We start from the raw sequence: 17,988 nt of genomic DNA, 5'->3' as shown, positions 1-17,988 counted from the left end.
AACCCTCGGTTCAGCTGAGCGACAGTGAGACGGAGACAACGAGCAGAAAGCACAACAACTAGTTTGTGTTTTTTATCTCAGAGATCAAACAGTCAGTCCTGCTGTTCTCATCTCTCTTACTTTCACTGAGCATCTTCAACAGAACTCAGCAGGAAAAATCACTTTTCTTTTGACTGGTTTAAACTTTTATTGAGCTGAAACAAGGCTTTGTTGAATCATTACTAACAGCAGCATCTTGATTCAGCCTCATCGAACATGACAAAGAGCCCAAGGTGTTGATCTGGCCTCCAGCATCTGTGGGATGATCCAGAACAAGTCAGACCCATGGAGGCCCCAAACCCTGCTACCTGCAGGACCCAGAGGATCCACAGGACAATCAGCACAGGCTGCAGAGTCATTTCTTCTCATCTGTGTTAACTTCTGTTTCCTCCCCACAGTTTGTTCACTTCACCAACTTCCTCCACCTCCTGATTGAGAGCAGACACCTGTGTGGAGTCTGCACAGTGTGATTCAGCCACAGACAGAAAAAGACATCAGTAAAAGCAGTTTTCCCAGCTGACAGCAGGTCCCTGAACGTATCCTGAAGCCATTCTTCCCTCCAGTTTGGCTCCTGCTGTTCTCTTCACAGTGTTTCCTCACTTCACAAACTGAGAAGGTGAAAATAAAAACTTCCTGAGATGAAATGAGAGAATCCAAAAAGTTCTGCATGTGTTTTTTTTTTCTACCTTCAACAGGAAGTTTGGTTAACTCACTGTGTTGCTTGAGGCTCAGGGACCTGGTTCACCAAAGTCATTTAAGAGCACAGCTCACAGTGATAATAACAGTGGCTTTATCAAGTTTCACAAATGAAACTGCAGATAAATCTTAGAGTTAAATTCTCATGCATGAGTCAGAAGTAGAGCTTTTAGCCACAACTTTGGTCCAAAATCTCTCACCAACTGTTGAATCAATAACCGTGTTTTTGCACAAATATTTATGATGCCTGGGGCTGAGCAATACAACGGTCTTAATCTGGGATCGCAATAAAATTTATGTCCATTAAGACGATAAGTTCAGGTCATTTCATTCTAACAACCAATCACACAGCAGCATTAACCTGACAACAGCCAGTCAGGCAGCAGCTGCACGTGAAAGTATACACCCATTTCCTGACCTACTGGTGGTAAAGAAAGCTGTGGGAGACTCAGAAACATGAGTGGAACCAGAGAGAGGCAAGAAATTGAAGAACTCACATTATCCTCCAAAAAGGAAACTGTTGACAACAACTCATCGATTATATGGAGGTGGTTTGGTTTCATTAAAAAAGATGAAATCCAGATTAAGACGGTCTGAAAAACATGTCACCAGTCTGTTTGTCCGTCCACACCGAGCCCTAGCAGGGCTAACAGCTAACATGGCTAACAGCTAACACGACTAACAGCTAACATGGCTAACAGCTAGCAGGGCTAACACCTAACAGCTAACAGTAGATAAAGGTGGGTTCTGGACTGCAGCTACGAACTCCCAGACAGGAAATGCTTTTCACAAACTGCTGACTAATTTTAAATGTTTAGTTGAGGCTGAAGAAATGTTTGTTTCTATTTTCAGCAAATGTTAGCCTACAGAAACACACAAACTAAAATGGTGAACATAGTAAAAATTACACCTGCTCAGCTTTAGCCTGTTAGCATTTAACTGAAGACACTATGCTGAAGGACAGGCTCAGTGCTGCTAGCATACACAATGTGTTCAGTTTGTCTGCCCACTGAAAGATTAAAACCATAATTTGTTTACATTCAGTCCAGAACAACTAGTAAAAAACACACCACAGAAACTGCTCAGAATATTCTCTGGATCAGGATGAAAAACCAGCAGAGGAAACAGGAAGTAGTCGTCCATAGCAAGACGAAGAAATGGGTTTCACCACTTTCACTCATGGTGGTCGAACTGTGGCCTGAGGACAATCTGTATCCTGTCGATGAACTGGAACAAACAGTAAATAAACTCAGAGAACCATTTGACTGTACGATGTTGGTATATGAGGCAGTGATGGAGCCTCAGCTGAACATGTAGGAGGTCGAGGCTCGCTGGAGTTCAAGCCTCAGAGAAAAGAGCCTGCAGCTGACGGCAGCCAGAGTTCAAAGACTTCAAAGGCAAATGGGCAATAAAGATATTTAATCTGTGGTTAATAGGATCACCAAGCTGAGGAAATGATTATTTAAAGACATTTGATATTTCCTGCATAATGTTAGTGAAGTGTGAACCAGGGACAGTTCAGAACAGGAGATTCCAAGGAAAAAAGTGGCTCCTTCTGCAGTGATATTCTGTAAATGCTCCTTTAATCTGCAGCCAATCAGGTCACTGACTCTGCTCTCTGGGAAACTCTGCTGTCATCTGCCAGCTGGCCTGGCACAGATCAACTCAGTCTGGAGGACAGAGCCACCTACAAGTAAACCCACCTGGGCCCAGCAGTGGAGGTCTGAGGCTTTTACAACAGGAACTGAGCTGCCACACAGTTCTGGTTCAGGTGTCCCTGAGGGATTATGAGCTGGGTGGATCAGCAGCAACTCAGAGATGCAGATTTTCATCAGTCCTGCAGGACTCTATTGGCTGATCACTACTGCACAGACTCTGACCAGCTCAAAGATGGCGGCACTCGTATCTGGGATATTTTGGTTTCATTTGTGTACATGGGAAGGAAGTGGAGACGCGTCGGCCATCTTTAAATACAGTGATTGATTTGGAGGGATTAATGGGAAAATTTGTGAATCTCACAATCAGACGTCCACCTGGAAACACTGCAGCGATGAGGCCAATCATCACCGACGTCACTGTGTCGAGATAAAGATCAAGAAAACTTCACAAACTCTGATCATTAGAAGCTAATCAGCAATCAGCTCTGATCAATACGTCCTCCTCCATCAGCTGTGAACTGTGCAGCAGCTGAGAAGCTTCTCGCCATCAGACGTCACTGCTGTCAATTTAAATACATATTCACTCTGTTAATGAAGTCATTTCCATCTGCATCAGTGTGTGTAGAAGAAAGCTCATTGATCAAACAGAGTCTCAGCTGCTCCCTGCACAGCCTCTCGTTAATAATCTGACATCGCAGCCATTCTTCATGATTACTGCCGCCGCTGCCGTTCACACACAGATTACAGCCGTGTCACAGATTACAGGTAAATCTGTAGGTACCACTGCAGTCAGGTTATAAACCAGGTTTCCAGGGAGTGTGAAATATATTGTTTCATTATAGATTATTTAGGTCTGTTTCAGTTTTTGAATCAACTGTAAACTGCTTCTGTTTTAACAAACTAATTCAGCAGAGCTGTTGTTTGCAGGAGGAAACATGAGCTGCAACACGATGCTGATTAGAGCTCAGACACACAATCAATACACTGATACATCCTGATACCATCAGAAACAACATCACCTGTCGTTACTGCAGCTCAGCCGTCGGTCAGAACATAATCAAACACTAATTTAAGAGTTTCATTGATAAACTAGTTTTATTTTTTCAGGTTTGTCAAAGAGCAGCAGAACTTTTCAGAATAAAAGCTCCAAATTAGCTCGAAAATGAAGCATTGCTGCAAAAAACACAAACTTCCTCACGCTCTTATTTTGTAGGGAGGATCACTAAAGAGGAAGTGATTCTGTAGGAAACTGATGCTGCAGGTAAAGATGATGGAGATCTGTTTAAACATTAGAGCTGAATGTGGGATTAAATCAGATTATCAACATGATCTGAGTCTGTTTCCAACCTTTCTTTCTTCTTTCTAACTTTGATTTGTTCTTCACGTGTGTTCAGGCCGATCAAAGAGAGGTCAGAGTGTAAACCTCCGTCACAGCTGGAGGGAACACAACACGACTTCACAGATAAAACATGACATGAGATATGATCCATGAGATTTCCTTTGTTTTCCTGCTTCTGTTCACTCTGAGCTCTGGATCTTTCTGAGGAAACGCTACAACACGTCCTGACTGACGCAGAGATGATCAAGCAGAGCAGACTCAGATAAAGACGCTGTTTTCTTCTGATCGTTCCTTAATGCATCATCACACCGCTGCCAATCACGGCCTCCGATTCATCCACAAAAACACACTCACACACACACACTCTGATGGATTTCAACAGGCCTCTTACAATCTAATTAATGTCGGAGCTTGTCTGGGTGTGATAACATTTTAATCAGCGAGAGCTGGGTGTGATTACCTCACAGTGACCGGCCGAGGAGAACACGACGTCGACTCCCTCTGTAATTACATCAAGAGTCAATTACACGACCTCTCCTCCCGTTGGCTCGTCAACGCACGGCGAGCGGGAGCGCGACCGCTTTAACAACCAGCAGCTTCAAACCCAGCAGAGTCAAACACACTCTCTGACCTCATTTTCAGTCCTGACAGTGAACGTCTCACGGTTTTCCTACCAGACTCTCTGGAGATCTGGACGAAGGCCTCCACGCCGCTCTCGCCATAGTTCCCCTCGGAGGCGAGCGTGGACACGTAGTTCCAGCCCATCGCCGTCACGATGTCCAGCATGGCCTGAGCCTGGTACGAGTCCGGAGGGACCACACGGGAGAAGAAGTCGTAGCGGGTGTTGTCGCTGAGCTCCGGAGCCGTGGAGGCGTAGCTGATCTGAGGGATCTGAGGAGACACAGAGGGATCAGTTAGATCAATGAACCCGCGGCAGATTTATCAGGATCAGAGTCATTTTCAGCTGTGACATGAAGATACCAAGAGATAACTGCACCATTACACATCAACCTGCCAAAGACCTGGTGTCCAGTAGTGTCAGTAAAAATGGCTTCAGTCCTGCGTGTAGTTCAGCTGATTTTCAGGAAATAAGCGTTTTAGTTAGATGTTCAGTATTTAACACCTGTATTTCTATTTTCTCATTCATTTATCTCTTTTTGAGAATTATACCACAGGTAGGAGAACTATTCATTTCAATGTTTACAGAACAAACTGGGATTTTCACAAAAAGGTTCTATCTCTTTATTTAACTGTTCTATGGTTCATTCTGTGAATGTTTTGCATCATTTCTTCTTGCAATAAATACATTTTGGCCCGGTTGTTTATGTTCTGTGCATTTACCCATAAGGCTGTGCTGTAATTCAGCAAGCAAATATCAAAATACTCTTAATTCTTCAAATACTGTCAGAGTCAGTGTTTTACAGCTGCATCCCTCGATCTCTGTTAAATATAGTTAAAACCTCAACACTTCCTGTGGATGTTTCATTACAAAAACACACCAGGAAAATAAGAGGGATGATTTACTGGAAGGCTTTTAATTTGAAACAGCAGTGCTTAAGGGAGATCGAAAAAATGGTAAAGTAAAGTCGACTGGACATTATGAGTGTGAAAAACTTCAGTGTTTCCCTCTGTGTTAATTTAATCAGAGCTTTGTTACACGTCAGACGACAGACTGGACACAGTTCAGCAGAAAACTGTTTCTTCAGTTGGACTTTAAAATGTGGTCCTCGGTCTCCCCCCGACATCCCACAGTGTATTTGTTGGGATTTGAACAGATCCAGTTTGAACCTTAAATCCTGACCTTCCACAGCTTTCTGTTGTTCAGCCTCTTGTCAGAGTGGAGTTAGCGAGCTCTGCTGTGTGAATTAAGGAGGCGGATCAGGTCATAGATCCTGCAGCAGAAAGGCCGACAGGCCCGGCGGGGCTGGATAATGGTCCTTTAGAGAAGGATTGAAGGGCTGATTGATTTCACTTCAGTCAGAGGCCGAGGTGTCGGGCCGAGTGCCGCCGGATGCCTCATCAGGATTCACAGAGGAGGAGGAGGAGGGAGGAAGACGGACGGCCGAGAGCCTGACGGCAATACAAATGTCAGTCAGGCCGAGCGGCTCAGCGACAGGCGGCAAATTAAAGGCCTGTACTGTAAATACGAAGCTGTCCGAGAGCTGACGCTATCAGAGCTCTGCAGCTTTAACTCATCACAGAGGAGCTGAAGTTTGTTTCCACCTGAGCTCAACACAAACAACACAGACGAGCTTTTCACACTTCAGACACTTTAAATGTTTCCTCAGCTGTTAATCTGATGGACGACGTTAGCGGTCCCAGACTCACATCCTCCATCTGACATGAAATAAGTGAAAGAGAAAGTTCAGAAACTCTGTGCAACAGCTCAGATTCAGCTCAAAGACACGACGACTTTTAGAGAGAATTCATTCAACATGATGTTTCCTTCAGACATGAGGAAAGACCGGAGGAAAAAACACTGAACATAAACTGAAACTCTGTTCACACACACACAAAAAGAAAACTAACTGCAACAGCAGGACCATAAATGTCAGCAACTGAGTGATAGAGATGATGGAGTTACACCATTGGTCGATCAGGTGTTGGGACTCATGTCTGTTTCCCGCTCTGATACTGATTATGGCGAATTAAAACCAGCTGCTAACGCTGTCAGCAGCCCGGCAGGAGAGACACTGAATACTTCGTCCCAGTGTTTGACCTGACAGTAAAACTAAAACTCTTCTTTACTTAATAACCACTTACTAAATTTCTACAAATGGAAATTTCTACACATGGGAGATTTAAAATGGGTAAAAATAAAGAGCTAAATAGCGAAATAATTGTCTTTAACTAGGCTCGTAAAATTTCAGCAATTTTCAAATTTGGAAATTAACGGGAATAAACTGGAAGTTTGTAAAATGTCAGTACAGGGAACTTGCAGCATAATGTTGGTTAAAACAACCAGATTTAATGTAAATATATTTACATTAGCCGGTAAATCAGAGATGCTAAGTGTAAGCTAGCTAACACCATTTCATTGACAGTTTAAGATTCAGGGGGAATATGTTTATTTTATTCAACATTCATGTTTGGTTTTTTGTTCAATGAAAAAATCTATTAAAGTTTTACTCACTAATAAATCAAAGTCAAAATTGTCAGTTTTTAAATGTGTATTAGTTTGCAGCAGGTCTGTTTATGACAAAACAACATGTTTATATTTATGTTTGTACATGATACGGTTCATATAAATCACCACAAATTTACAGTTAATTCTTGTTAATTCCAACATTTCAAATCTTCCAAACTCCTGTTAGAAAACTCAAACTGTATCAACATATTCAGCTGAAACAGAAGTCAAGCATCTTATCTGGAGACAGATTCAAACCAGGAGAGGCGACAACACACACACACACACACACACACACACACACACACACACACACACACACACACACACACACACACACACACACACACACCAGGGTTAAAGCTGTTATAACTGCAGCTGCATGAGAAAATGACTGCGACCATCCATTAGCATTAATGATGCATTGTGGGCTGAATAAACAGCAGCATCAGTTTATTGATGCTCAGTCAGCTGCTGCTCCATTAAAACACACCAGCTCCTCCTGTTAACACGTCCTGCCTCGTATCTAAAGGACCATACTGCCACTTATCCCATTTAATGTTCTATAAATACAGATATAACATCCTGTGATCTGAGCATGTGCAGAGCTTTTTTATTAAGAGGAAGATCCCTTTAGTTTAACCAGAAACATCACTTTATATCACTACCAGACTCCATTGACAAAAACAGGAATTTTATTGTGCAGAACTACAACACCTCTGCTTTGATCTGTTAGTGTGTCTGTGTTACTGTGTGGTACTTTTACTTCAGTAAAGTATCTGATTACTTCTTCCACCACTGAAAGTCACACAGTAACACAGACACTGTAACAGATGGAGGCAGTGGTATTCCAGCAGCTCCTGTGTTCTGCACAGTTAAATCCCTGTTTTTGTCAGTGGAGTCTGGTGGCTTTGAAGAGAGCAATAAAACGTCTGTTTCTGTTCAGCTTTTTGTTTTGTTTCTCTGGAAAAATGATCAACCTGGATGCAAAGTATAAGATCGGTATTAAATGAGCTAAAACATGAACATAGAACTGATGTAGTCTTTTAAAGATCTCGACTGAAGCATCACAGCAGACGAGCTTAATGTCTTGTTTAACTGAGGTTTGTGGGTAAGAAAACTGCCATCATCAAATTACAGCAGTAATGATAATAATCATGCTAATAACTGTGATGTGGTTTGTGAAAATGAGCATTTTGCTCTAGTCACACAGAGATCCGAATGTGTTGTTAATAAATTGCAGATACAGTCAGAGAAATGTGAAGGCCCCCCCCCCCAATCCCACCACCACCACCACCACAACTGGAGGACTGCAATTTTAATTAGCAGCCTAATTGGAAACCCTGCTGATCGCACTCACGTCTCCGTCCTCACAGCAGAGTGAGTCGGTGGATGGTTTATCCCATGATCCTCTGCAACCACTGTCGCTGAGAGCTGCTCACTGTGGGTTTCTGTCTGTTGTCCTGTCCTCACTCTGTACAGAGCCTTCAGATAACATATGCTGTCATTTGGTGCCAGACAAGTGAAACTGTACTGATCTGCCTAACAGGATCCTACTGTCCAAAAACAATGTGTGAAGTCATTGTAGAAACCTTATCTCACCTGGACTGGTTGTCAGAGGCAGGTAACCTGCAGCTGCTCTACACAGGGCTTTTATTTTGAAACAAAGGCAGAGGCCCAGAACTACAGATCCATTACTGATTATCAATCAACTGTCTTGCTGTGTTCAGTTTAGGATTTGATTTTTTGACTTTATCAAGTTTAAAAAGACGAAACAAAAATATTTCCAAAGGTAAATTTTGGGATTAAGACGTCCAGAATATTTCCATTAATCTGAACCTTTAATCAGGAGAAGGTTAGGTTAGGTTAGACAGCAGGACCTTAAAGTGATTCAATGTATGAACCATTTCCATGTAAAAGAACAATTTTATTTCAAGTCATCAAACACTGATCTGTTCATTGAAAACTCCAACACAGAGTTTATCTTGACGTCTGTGTTGAAAATACAACCTCAGTTCTTTTTTAATTTATGAAACCTGATTTGTTTTTATGTTTTTCTGATGTAAAAGTAATTTCCTCCAGCAGAACAATAAATATCTGATCTGATCTGTAATGAAAACTGCTTTGAATAAACTGGATTTCTAGGTTTTATCACAGACAGAAACCCTGTGCAGCTGTAGATTTTTTGCAGGGTGGAGGCGAGTGTTACCCCGGCTCTGATCGGAGCAGGTCTCACTGAGATTAACAGAAGAGATCTGGACCTGGACGTCGGCCCGCCGTGAGGTGACAGCAGCAGCTAATGGACTCGTCGCCTCCCGGAGGGCGAGCGGCGCGTTGATAGATGACGCCCTGACAGCGATCGTTACCCTCAACACCAGACCTTTACTTTAGCCCGGCGAGACCCGATGAGCTGGATCAGACCCAGTCTCCATGCAGAGCACAGATTTATGTACGTGTGGACGTCTTTACATCCGAGGACACGCTGGCTGTTTTCTGCCGTCTCAGGGTGTTTTCTGTGACTGACAGTGATGGATGCTCGTCATCCTGCCACAGCCTGAAGCTTTCTGCCCGACTGAACAAAGAGAGAAGAAATCCATCTGAGGTGACAGCTCACGTCCATCACCGTTCACTCCACCCTCTGATTTTCTTATTTAAAGTAAAGGCTCTATTTACTGTCATCGGGCTCTTTCCTGGACGATAAACAGCTTCACCCTCGAGGTAAAGTCCTACATGACTCCTGCTGTTGCTGCTCTGTTTCTCTTAATCTGTCTCTCTCACAGTGATCAAACTGAATTCATGGTGAAGTCAGAATGAGTCACTGCCCTGCTGAAAACTCAACAACCAGGAACTTTCCTTCGCTCATTAAACTTCACAATTTTAGTTCCTGGTTAGACTGGATAGTGGTACATCTCTCTATTCAGTCAGAACATGTTTCTCTGCTGTAAATTTACAGGTGAAAGGCTCATAAATAAAACAAAACCACACCATTTATGAGAAATAATTACATGGATCAAAAGCCATGAAAATGTTATGCTAAGCAGAGAAACAGGCGTCCATTAATCATTTATGTAACAGCACATTACAGTTACATATGATTCTGCTGCTCTAATGTAAATGAAATTAGAACGCTGTGACCAGGACATCAGGAAGCTTCAAAATCAAAGACTGGAAACTGTTCTGTCATTCAACAGAGTCTGAAGCTCTTCAGATGAAACCAGATCCTCAGAGGAACAGTCCTGTGTAACAGCCTGACATTAACCTGGGTCATAGAAATAAGAACTGATCCTCCGTCAGCATCCAACAGGAAAATAACCTCCTGTTTGGTTTATATTGACTTGTTAAGTGACTGAAACTCCACAGTGTCTGCAGCAGACAGATCATTCAGACACTGGAGAGAGAACGACACTTCGAACTCAAGTATCATCAGCACAACTCTGGAAATAACTTCCTCTGCTGTTCAATGGAAACACCAACGCTCCTAATAGAGTCAGAGTAAAGTCATTTCAGATGTTTCTGCGACCAACCAGCACCTGAACCTAATGGAGAGCTCGGTTTACTGTTAGTCTTTGAGAAACGTTGCAGGTCACATCACATCAAAAACTGAGATGGATGACCAAACAGAGAACCTAAATGAAAAGGTGTACCTCTCCTTCAATGACATGAAAGCACAAAAGATAATGTGTCTCTGAGGATTTTCAAAAGGAAAAGACAACAGTGAGTCTAAACGATCAGAAGTTGAAGATGATATATGAAATGACAGGATCGTCTGAGGATTGCCTGAATACTGGTGCAACAAATGGACAACTGAGAATGAATAAGAAACCTAGACTGTGCGATCAAGACCCTGAATTTAGAGAGAAAAATAAAAGAAGAAAAACGTATGATTGATTTTATGGGTTAAATGTATCACAGTAGAAATATATTCTCAGGTTAATAATCTGGATGCAGAGTAAATACCTCCAGAGCTGCAGAACAAGAAAGTTATTTATTTCTTGGTTGGACTGAAGAGCCTAAATTACTGCGAGGGTCCACAGGGATCCCAGTGTCATAGACTCATTCATCTTATTAAGTTTGCACAGACTTCTGTACAGATGTGAGTGTGTTTACTATTCATGCAAATGCATATAAATGTAGAGTGAACAGAAGCACATCTGCTGCTCATGTTAATAATTGGACTATGTTCAAGTCTTTATACAAAAATATGTCAGTTTGAACAGGAGACAAACTGTGTCTAATTATGAGTTTCCTTTAGTTCTCACACAAAGAATAAATTACATCTGGATTTTATACAAAAACATCAAACACTGTCTCCTAGAATTTCATTTATAAATTCATTTATATGCTGCTAATTTGCACTAATGTCTCCCAGATATTTTTTCATCAGCATATTGAGGAAACAATATTAATGAGCAAATCTGACAACAAAATGTTGATACTGAATGCATCAGTAAAATGTTCTCTAACAACATTTTGTTTTTGTTTTTCCTACAGTTTCTGCTCGTTGCATCTTAAGTATGATTAAACTTTTTATAGTTCTGTTTAGGCCCTCACAGATTAAGCTTCAGGAAATATGGTGATCTTGGATAAATGTCAACAAATGTGAGAACTATGTAACGCTTTATGTAACGCTACATCATTCACAGAAGAAGCTAACTTAGTAATTCTTTCTTTTTCCAACCGAACCGTCCTGTAATTACCACTTTGTGGCTGCAGAGGCCGCTGCTCAGTGAAAGTTACTCTTACTTTGACTCTGAATTGAACTGATATTACCATCTTTCTTGAACTTCAACCAAAGAACATTTGTTTCCTAAACCTAACCACACACTGGACTCAGGATGTGAACCTCAACCTTCAGCATCCAAGACCTGAACATTATACATCTAGCCGGAGCTCTGACCTACACCATGTAGACTGTACATAAAAGCAGCACTTCCTTCACACAGTCAAGGAGAAAAGTCATAAACATAGGACCACTGGCTTAATTATTCATCCATTTTTTTATGGCCACATCATTCCATCAAATGGAAATATTCCAGATGTCTGCTGCATAATTTAGACACATTTCCCCAAATTTCAGCCTGACAGATTTACCGTCTTTGAAAACTCTGGGATCTCCACTGGGTTTTCAAGTAAAGTTCAGTGGGTTTGAACAAAGTTTGGACAAACAAGATGAGTTTATAAAGCAAACTCTCAGGATTCACAGTCATATGTTTCATGTTTGTTTTCACTGCTGCTCCCCACCTGCTTTTTCCTTTATTCTCAAAGTCAGAAATAAATATCAGAACAAATGTACCGGTATTGTTTTCTCCTAAAAATAACTCAGACTCACTCAGATGTGGCTCACTGCCACATTATTCATCTGAGAAACCAAAACCAGACAAAAATCGATGGACTTGACAGTCATCCTGCTGACTCTAAGCTCCGTCCAGTCCGGTCTCAGACATGCCTGAGCCCGAGGACACTGTGACGTGTCCTCTTCATCACAGCCCAACAAGGGCAGCTGGCTGTTTGGCTGTTTAAGAAAACCAGCCAACAGCAGCTTTCACCTGGTGTCAGTGTTGAGGAGCTGGAGCCGCTGCAAAGAACAAAATATGAGCCAATGAATGTCTCAACCAGTCGGTCAGCAACCAGTCTGCCAAACAAACACACTGAGGCCTGATGCCAAACTGTCCTCTGAACGTCTTGTCTGTAAGTTCCCCGTTTAGATTCTATCCTCATCCTGCTGAAGAACGTCGAGCGTTGATCTCATCTTTGCCCTGAGGGGATTATGTAAAGTGCTCAGCTTTAAGAATGGTCCTTCAGTTCAGAAACATTTTCTCCACTCGTGTTTGGTACATCAGCTCAGTGGAGTGTGTGGAGAGGAGCTGCTGCATTATGGATATACCATCAGATATGGAAGTATGTATGTGGGAGAGTGAAGTGAGGTTTCAACAGACGGAGTGTTTTCACATGTGAATGGCTGTTCTGCAGGTTGTCGTCACGGGATTCACACCTTCAGTCTTTTCGGATTTTACAAAGGAGACATTTATTTCTCTAAAGATGTTCAAACTATAATTCTTTGGCCAAAATTTTGTCCCAAAGCATTCCCAAGCCAGATGAGATATATCATCTGCTTTCAGATCTTCCTTGTTGGTTTTCCGTTTGGTCTGAACTAAAATTTCAGGTGTGAAAGGTTCCTCGTACCACAGTCCAGATCAAAGGACCAATATTTGGTCCAAACTAAAAAGGTGGTCTCTGTCCAGATCAAACTGAACCATGGTTTGTTTCGTTTCAGAGTGAAAACACTTTGAGCTGAATGGTTCATTAAACAGTTGAAGAATAAAAATATCTGGAAAAGAAATGACCTGCAGCAGCACATGGGAATGAACATGAAAAAACACATAGAAATACCAAAACTTACAAGTTATTTTTTGAGAGGATAAATTTACAACACGTTGATGTCAGACATTTGCCCGTCTATAAACCAATCAATGTCAAGCACAGACAGGACCCATGGATGATTGCATGTGTTCCAAACTGCAGGATCCAAGAGGATCCATGAAGACCTCTAATCAAGACCAGCATGACAGAAGATGGAGATCATATGGAGACAAAACCAAAAGCAACTATTTTCTATATCTGTTTCCTACAATCGTAGGTGTACTGAGGAGAACTGGAGCTGGTTTTAAGGCAAAGGCACAGCAATACTGATCTGATTTAGGTTTTTCCTCTTTACTGCACTTTGTATGAAGTTCCTGATAAATAAAAACTAAGACACTTTACTTCTAGTGCAGAAAACATTTGCACAGTGGCCTCGAAAATATGGAAATTATCCAACAGTTAAAATACAAACAAAAAACTTAATTTGCTCTTAATGAACAGAGACTACACTCTTTAAAATCAGTCTCCTAGGTAGACTCAGTCATCTGAGGACGCCTGCTCTCATTTATCACCTGCAGAGAATGAATCAGTATTTTTACTGCACTGTTTTTTTCTTCAACATGATGTGAATACTGCTGACCGGGCTGTTCAGACCTACTTTGGTTTGAGACTGTTTGTATCAGGAGACAGAGACCGCAACCACTTGCCTTCATCAACCCAGAGAAACTGGGCCAGAACAGAACTTGCACATCTGGATTTAACCAGGAGTTGTCCCACACCTGGGGGGTATTTTTTTCATGCATTCCCACTGTCTAAAGCCATTTCCCATCATTAAAAACAGTGACAGGTGAAGTGAATAATTCTTTGTTACAATACAGAGTTCTGCTGGGAAACCTTGAAATCAAGGAATCAATTGCACTGGCATTTCATCTGACTTCAGGACGAAACAGTAAATTGATTTAATGGTTAAAGTGTGGATGGTTTTTCTCTTTCTGTCAGTTTTCTTCTCACAGTGGGTTGAGTCGACGGGGAATAACCAACAGAGACCGTCTGTCTCTGTCAGCAGCTGACAGCAGAAAGAATCTCCAGCAGCCTTTTCTGCATTGTAAGTATATTTTTACACATTATTTATTTGGGCTGTCCCACTTTAACACATCCAGGCCTCAAACAGTGACTGACCCACTTGCTGCTGTGAAGCCTGAAACACAGATTCTCTGATTCAGAGCTTTTACTTTTTTTGATCAGACAAAACGACTGTTTGCCGCTGTGGGATCAAACCTGTGAGCTATCAGACACAGGAAGATCTGTACTAGTCTGCTAACATGCTGATGTTTAACATTTGCTAATTAGCAATAAACAAATACAACTGAGGCTGTTGGAAGTATCAGTTAAGTTTGCAGATATTTCATCATAGTATTGGACAAATAAAACATTTTGACCTGACGATGGCGCTGGACCAAAACTCCACAAAGTTATAACAGTTCATCCTGAGAGGAACATGAATGCCTGATCCAAATTTCATAGCAATCCATCCAAAAGTATCGTACTCTCTCCATGACGAGGTCGCTAACGTAGCTAAAAACGCTGATTACTGGAGATTTCATGTTTTATTTACATCAGTAGTCTTTTTTTGGTGCTATATGTGAGTTTTTGCTACCGCTACACAGCCAACGTTAGCATTAAAAGATGTTTACGAATCAGTCTAGAAGAAATGTTTTGAGTTCAGCATCAAACTTATTCCTTTACTCACAAAGAACGGTCTCCAGCAGTGAAAAGAAAAGCCAATATTAATTTTTGCTTTACCCCTATTTCCATCACCTCTTTTGTTCTACTGAAGTTAGCATGCTAACTAGCTAGCCCAAACAGTAATAGTGCTTCACTGTAGCATCCAATCTGTCCAGGATGAAGACATTGTCCTGCAACAATGGCTGACACTCTTGGTGAGTAAAGAGCTGTTAATGCTAATGTTGGCTATGCAGCTACAGGAAAAACTGATAGCACCTTTAATCATGCATATGAAACTATATAAGTGACAGTTTGCTGTTTGCTGCCGAGCAGGTAGTGAGCAGCTGCCTGTTTTAGCTGAAAATGATGCCATGAGAGCACGGAGAATGAAACTGTGAAGTTGTGAACAGATAAACAAGGAGCTGAAACTCACTAAGCTGCAGATTCAACTGATGATTCTCTGTACGAGCGACACCTTTCACCTTAGTCATTGTTGTTTGATCATTATTATAAAACTATTAAACTATAACTACTTGTTGCCACTTTAAGGATTTGATCATGCCTGACTTCTCATGTATTGATTTATGTTCCTGGTGTGAACACAGCTGTGTTGGGATGGGTGGGCAGATAAAGTATCTGTCCTGTAGAGAGGAAGGATTACAGCCGAGCTGAGTCAGCATGGGGGGAGGAACCGGATTCAAAGTGGTGAAACAAACACTGAAGTTCTGCAGAGAATAATTAGCTTTTCTCAGTCTGTGGGGACGAGCGGCTCGACAGCTGTCTCCCTTCAGACAGCGAGACGGTTCGACAGAGGGACAGGCGGTTTACAGATCTTTGTCAGGCTGGTGCACCAACCATCAGCAGGTCTAATTGGAAACGTGCTGCGGCTCAAACACATTAGCATATGAAAGGATCAGCTCTCAGCGCTCAGGTGAAAACATCATTAAAACACAGTTACCATTTGCAGCAGCTCGTTCTCTTTTCATGCTCATCACACAATATGATCCTGAAACAGCTTAAATGAGATGTTGTTGGTTTTTCTATCAGTTCACCTTGACATGAGCAGGGAATGTTTACAACATTTATCTTCATTGCTGTCACTCATTAGCTGCAGCGTTAGCGTCACCCCAACAATTTTAATTTACGACCATGTAAAGCAGCTGCCTCTCCTCTCTCTCTCCCTCCTCCTGAAATCCATCCATCCTGCTGAGGGAAACCTCATCGTTTCTCTGCTCTGTCTCTTTCTCTGGATCGTTTCTCTGCTTTAATGATCGCCTGGCGCTGCAGGATGTCATTTAACAAAGTCTGGACTTTTCCTCCTTTTCAGGAACTGAGAGCAGTTTAGACATCTGCTATTTAAAGCACCATTATTGTTTTGCATGTGTAAGATCATTTACCACAGAATTACTGTTAATCTCAGCCACTGAGAAGGCTTTTATTTTGAAATTAAAACCTCATCTTGTTACAATCCAATGTTCTGCTGGGAAACCTTGGCTCCTTTATTCATGTGTTGATCTGGCCTTCAAACTCCCCAGATCCCAGTCTGATCCAGCATCTGTGGGATGATCTGGAACAAGCCAGATCCATGGAGGCCCCCCACCCTGCTACCCGCAGGACCCAGAGGATCCACAGGAGCCCCCAGAGGTCCTGTGTCTACACCCCGAAGGGTTATTAAGATCGTGTTTTATTCAGACTGCTGCAGACAGGCGTGTTTCAGCTGCCTGGCTGCAGGAGCTGTTGAACTGGATTGATTTACACTTCGAGTGCATCTCTAATACTTTCTGTCAGACCTGCGCTCTGCCTCCTCATTCACCACTGAGCCAAGATTAAGATTTTAGTTTCCACTGCGTTCAGCTCGATATCTTCAGCAGTGAGGTGCAGCTCTGGTCTCCGGGGGAAACAGTCACTCTGAGAGCTCAGCTCAATGTGGCTAATTACTGACCATTCTTTAAATAACAATAGGCTCCAACTGCAGGCAGGTTTAATTGTTGGGTTTTTGGGGCGACTGCTGAGGAGAGCAGAGGCTCATTATGTGTGGGTGAGAGCTGGACTTCAGCAGGTTTGGAGGATTTACAGTCAGAGGAGGAAGAAGAAAATTAGCACCTTTTAAAGAGAAATAACAGGATGTTAAGTTTCACTGGAGGAGTTACAGGAAAACTTAACAGATGCTATGTTTCAGTCTGTATTTGCTGGATAAAAACGCAAGTAACGCTGTGTTGATTGTTAATCTTACGTTCCATCTTTTACAAAGTTATAAAAGGCTTTTAAATTTTAATAAATATACTTTCTTGAAGACAGAGTCTGTTTTGTTTGTTTCAGTTGTTTTTCAGAGTTTGTGGAAATGCCACAGGAAATAGATTTAAACTTTACTAAAAACCCCAGTCAGTGACTTTCTGACTCCCACATTCAAATAATCACTTCTAAACTGTTTTTTTCTTTTAACTGAGTCATGGTTTATCCATACATCGTCTGTTGTGTGGACCAGACCTGATTTGTCAGAGGAATGAGGACGTTAATGTCTCTGATGAATAAACCTGATCTGAGCTCGTCTGCAGGTTCTCAGGTTCTAAAAGTGTTCGGTTTGTTTTTAATCTCAGAGAACAAACTGAAATGCCAGTGAAATGCCACCACTCTGTTCTCAGTGTTTGGCTCTTAATTTATTACACTGATGGAAAATGACTGCTCATCATCCTCCTCTCAGCTTCTTCTTGTAATGATGTGGCTAAAATTAGCAGCAGCAGCAGGATAGCGCAGGTCAGAGGTCAGTTTCAAGGAAGAAGCCACGGAAAGCTGCTTGATCTCTGCAGACTTGACTCACGTTAGACGGTGGGAGATAATGAAGGACAGTGACATCACGTACAGGTGAGAGGCTCTATAAAAACATGAGGGAAAAAGAAACTGCCCTCTCCTGCTGATGAACACAGTGAAACATTTAGCTGCTAAAGAGACAGATATCTCCCTCAGGAGGAGGGAGATAAAAGACAGGACATTCTGGACTCAGATTCATCAGGTGGAGACAAACACTAGAGCGAGACATGGGAGTG

At 42.0% G+C, this 17,988-nt stretch overlaps 1 protein-coding gene across 1 annotated transcript in view; it reads right to left on the bottom strand.

The window, feature by feature from the left end:
- The window catches only part of grm8b (glutamate receptor, metabotropic 8b), an 84,947-nt gene that overhangs the window by 50,513 nt on the left and 16,446 nt on the right, over window positions 1–17,988 (bottom strand). The window contains exon 3 of the mRNA XM_051073093.1: window positions 4,407–4,623. Coding sequence (XP_050929050.1) covers window positions 4,407–4,623 — 217 coding nt within the window. The remainder of the gene's footprint in view (window positions 1–4,406; window positions 4,624–17,988) is intronic.

The sequence above is a fragment of the Lates calcarifer genome, linkage group LG10 (genome assembly GCF_001640805.2).
Source record: "Lates calcarifer isolate ASB-BC8 linkage group LG10, TLL_Latcal_v3, whole genome shotgun sequence".
Taxonomy (NCBI): domain Eukaryota; kingdom Metazoa; phylum Chordata; class Actinopteri; family Centropomidae; genus Lates; species Lates calcarifer.
Note: the sequence above shows the minus strand (reverse complement) of the source record. Positions and strands in the feature narration are given on the sequence as shown.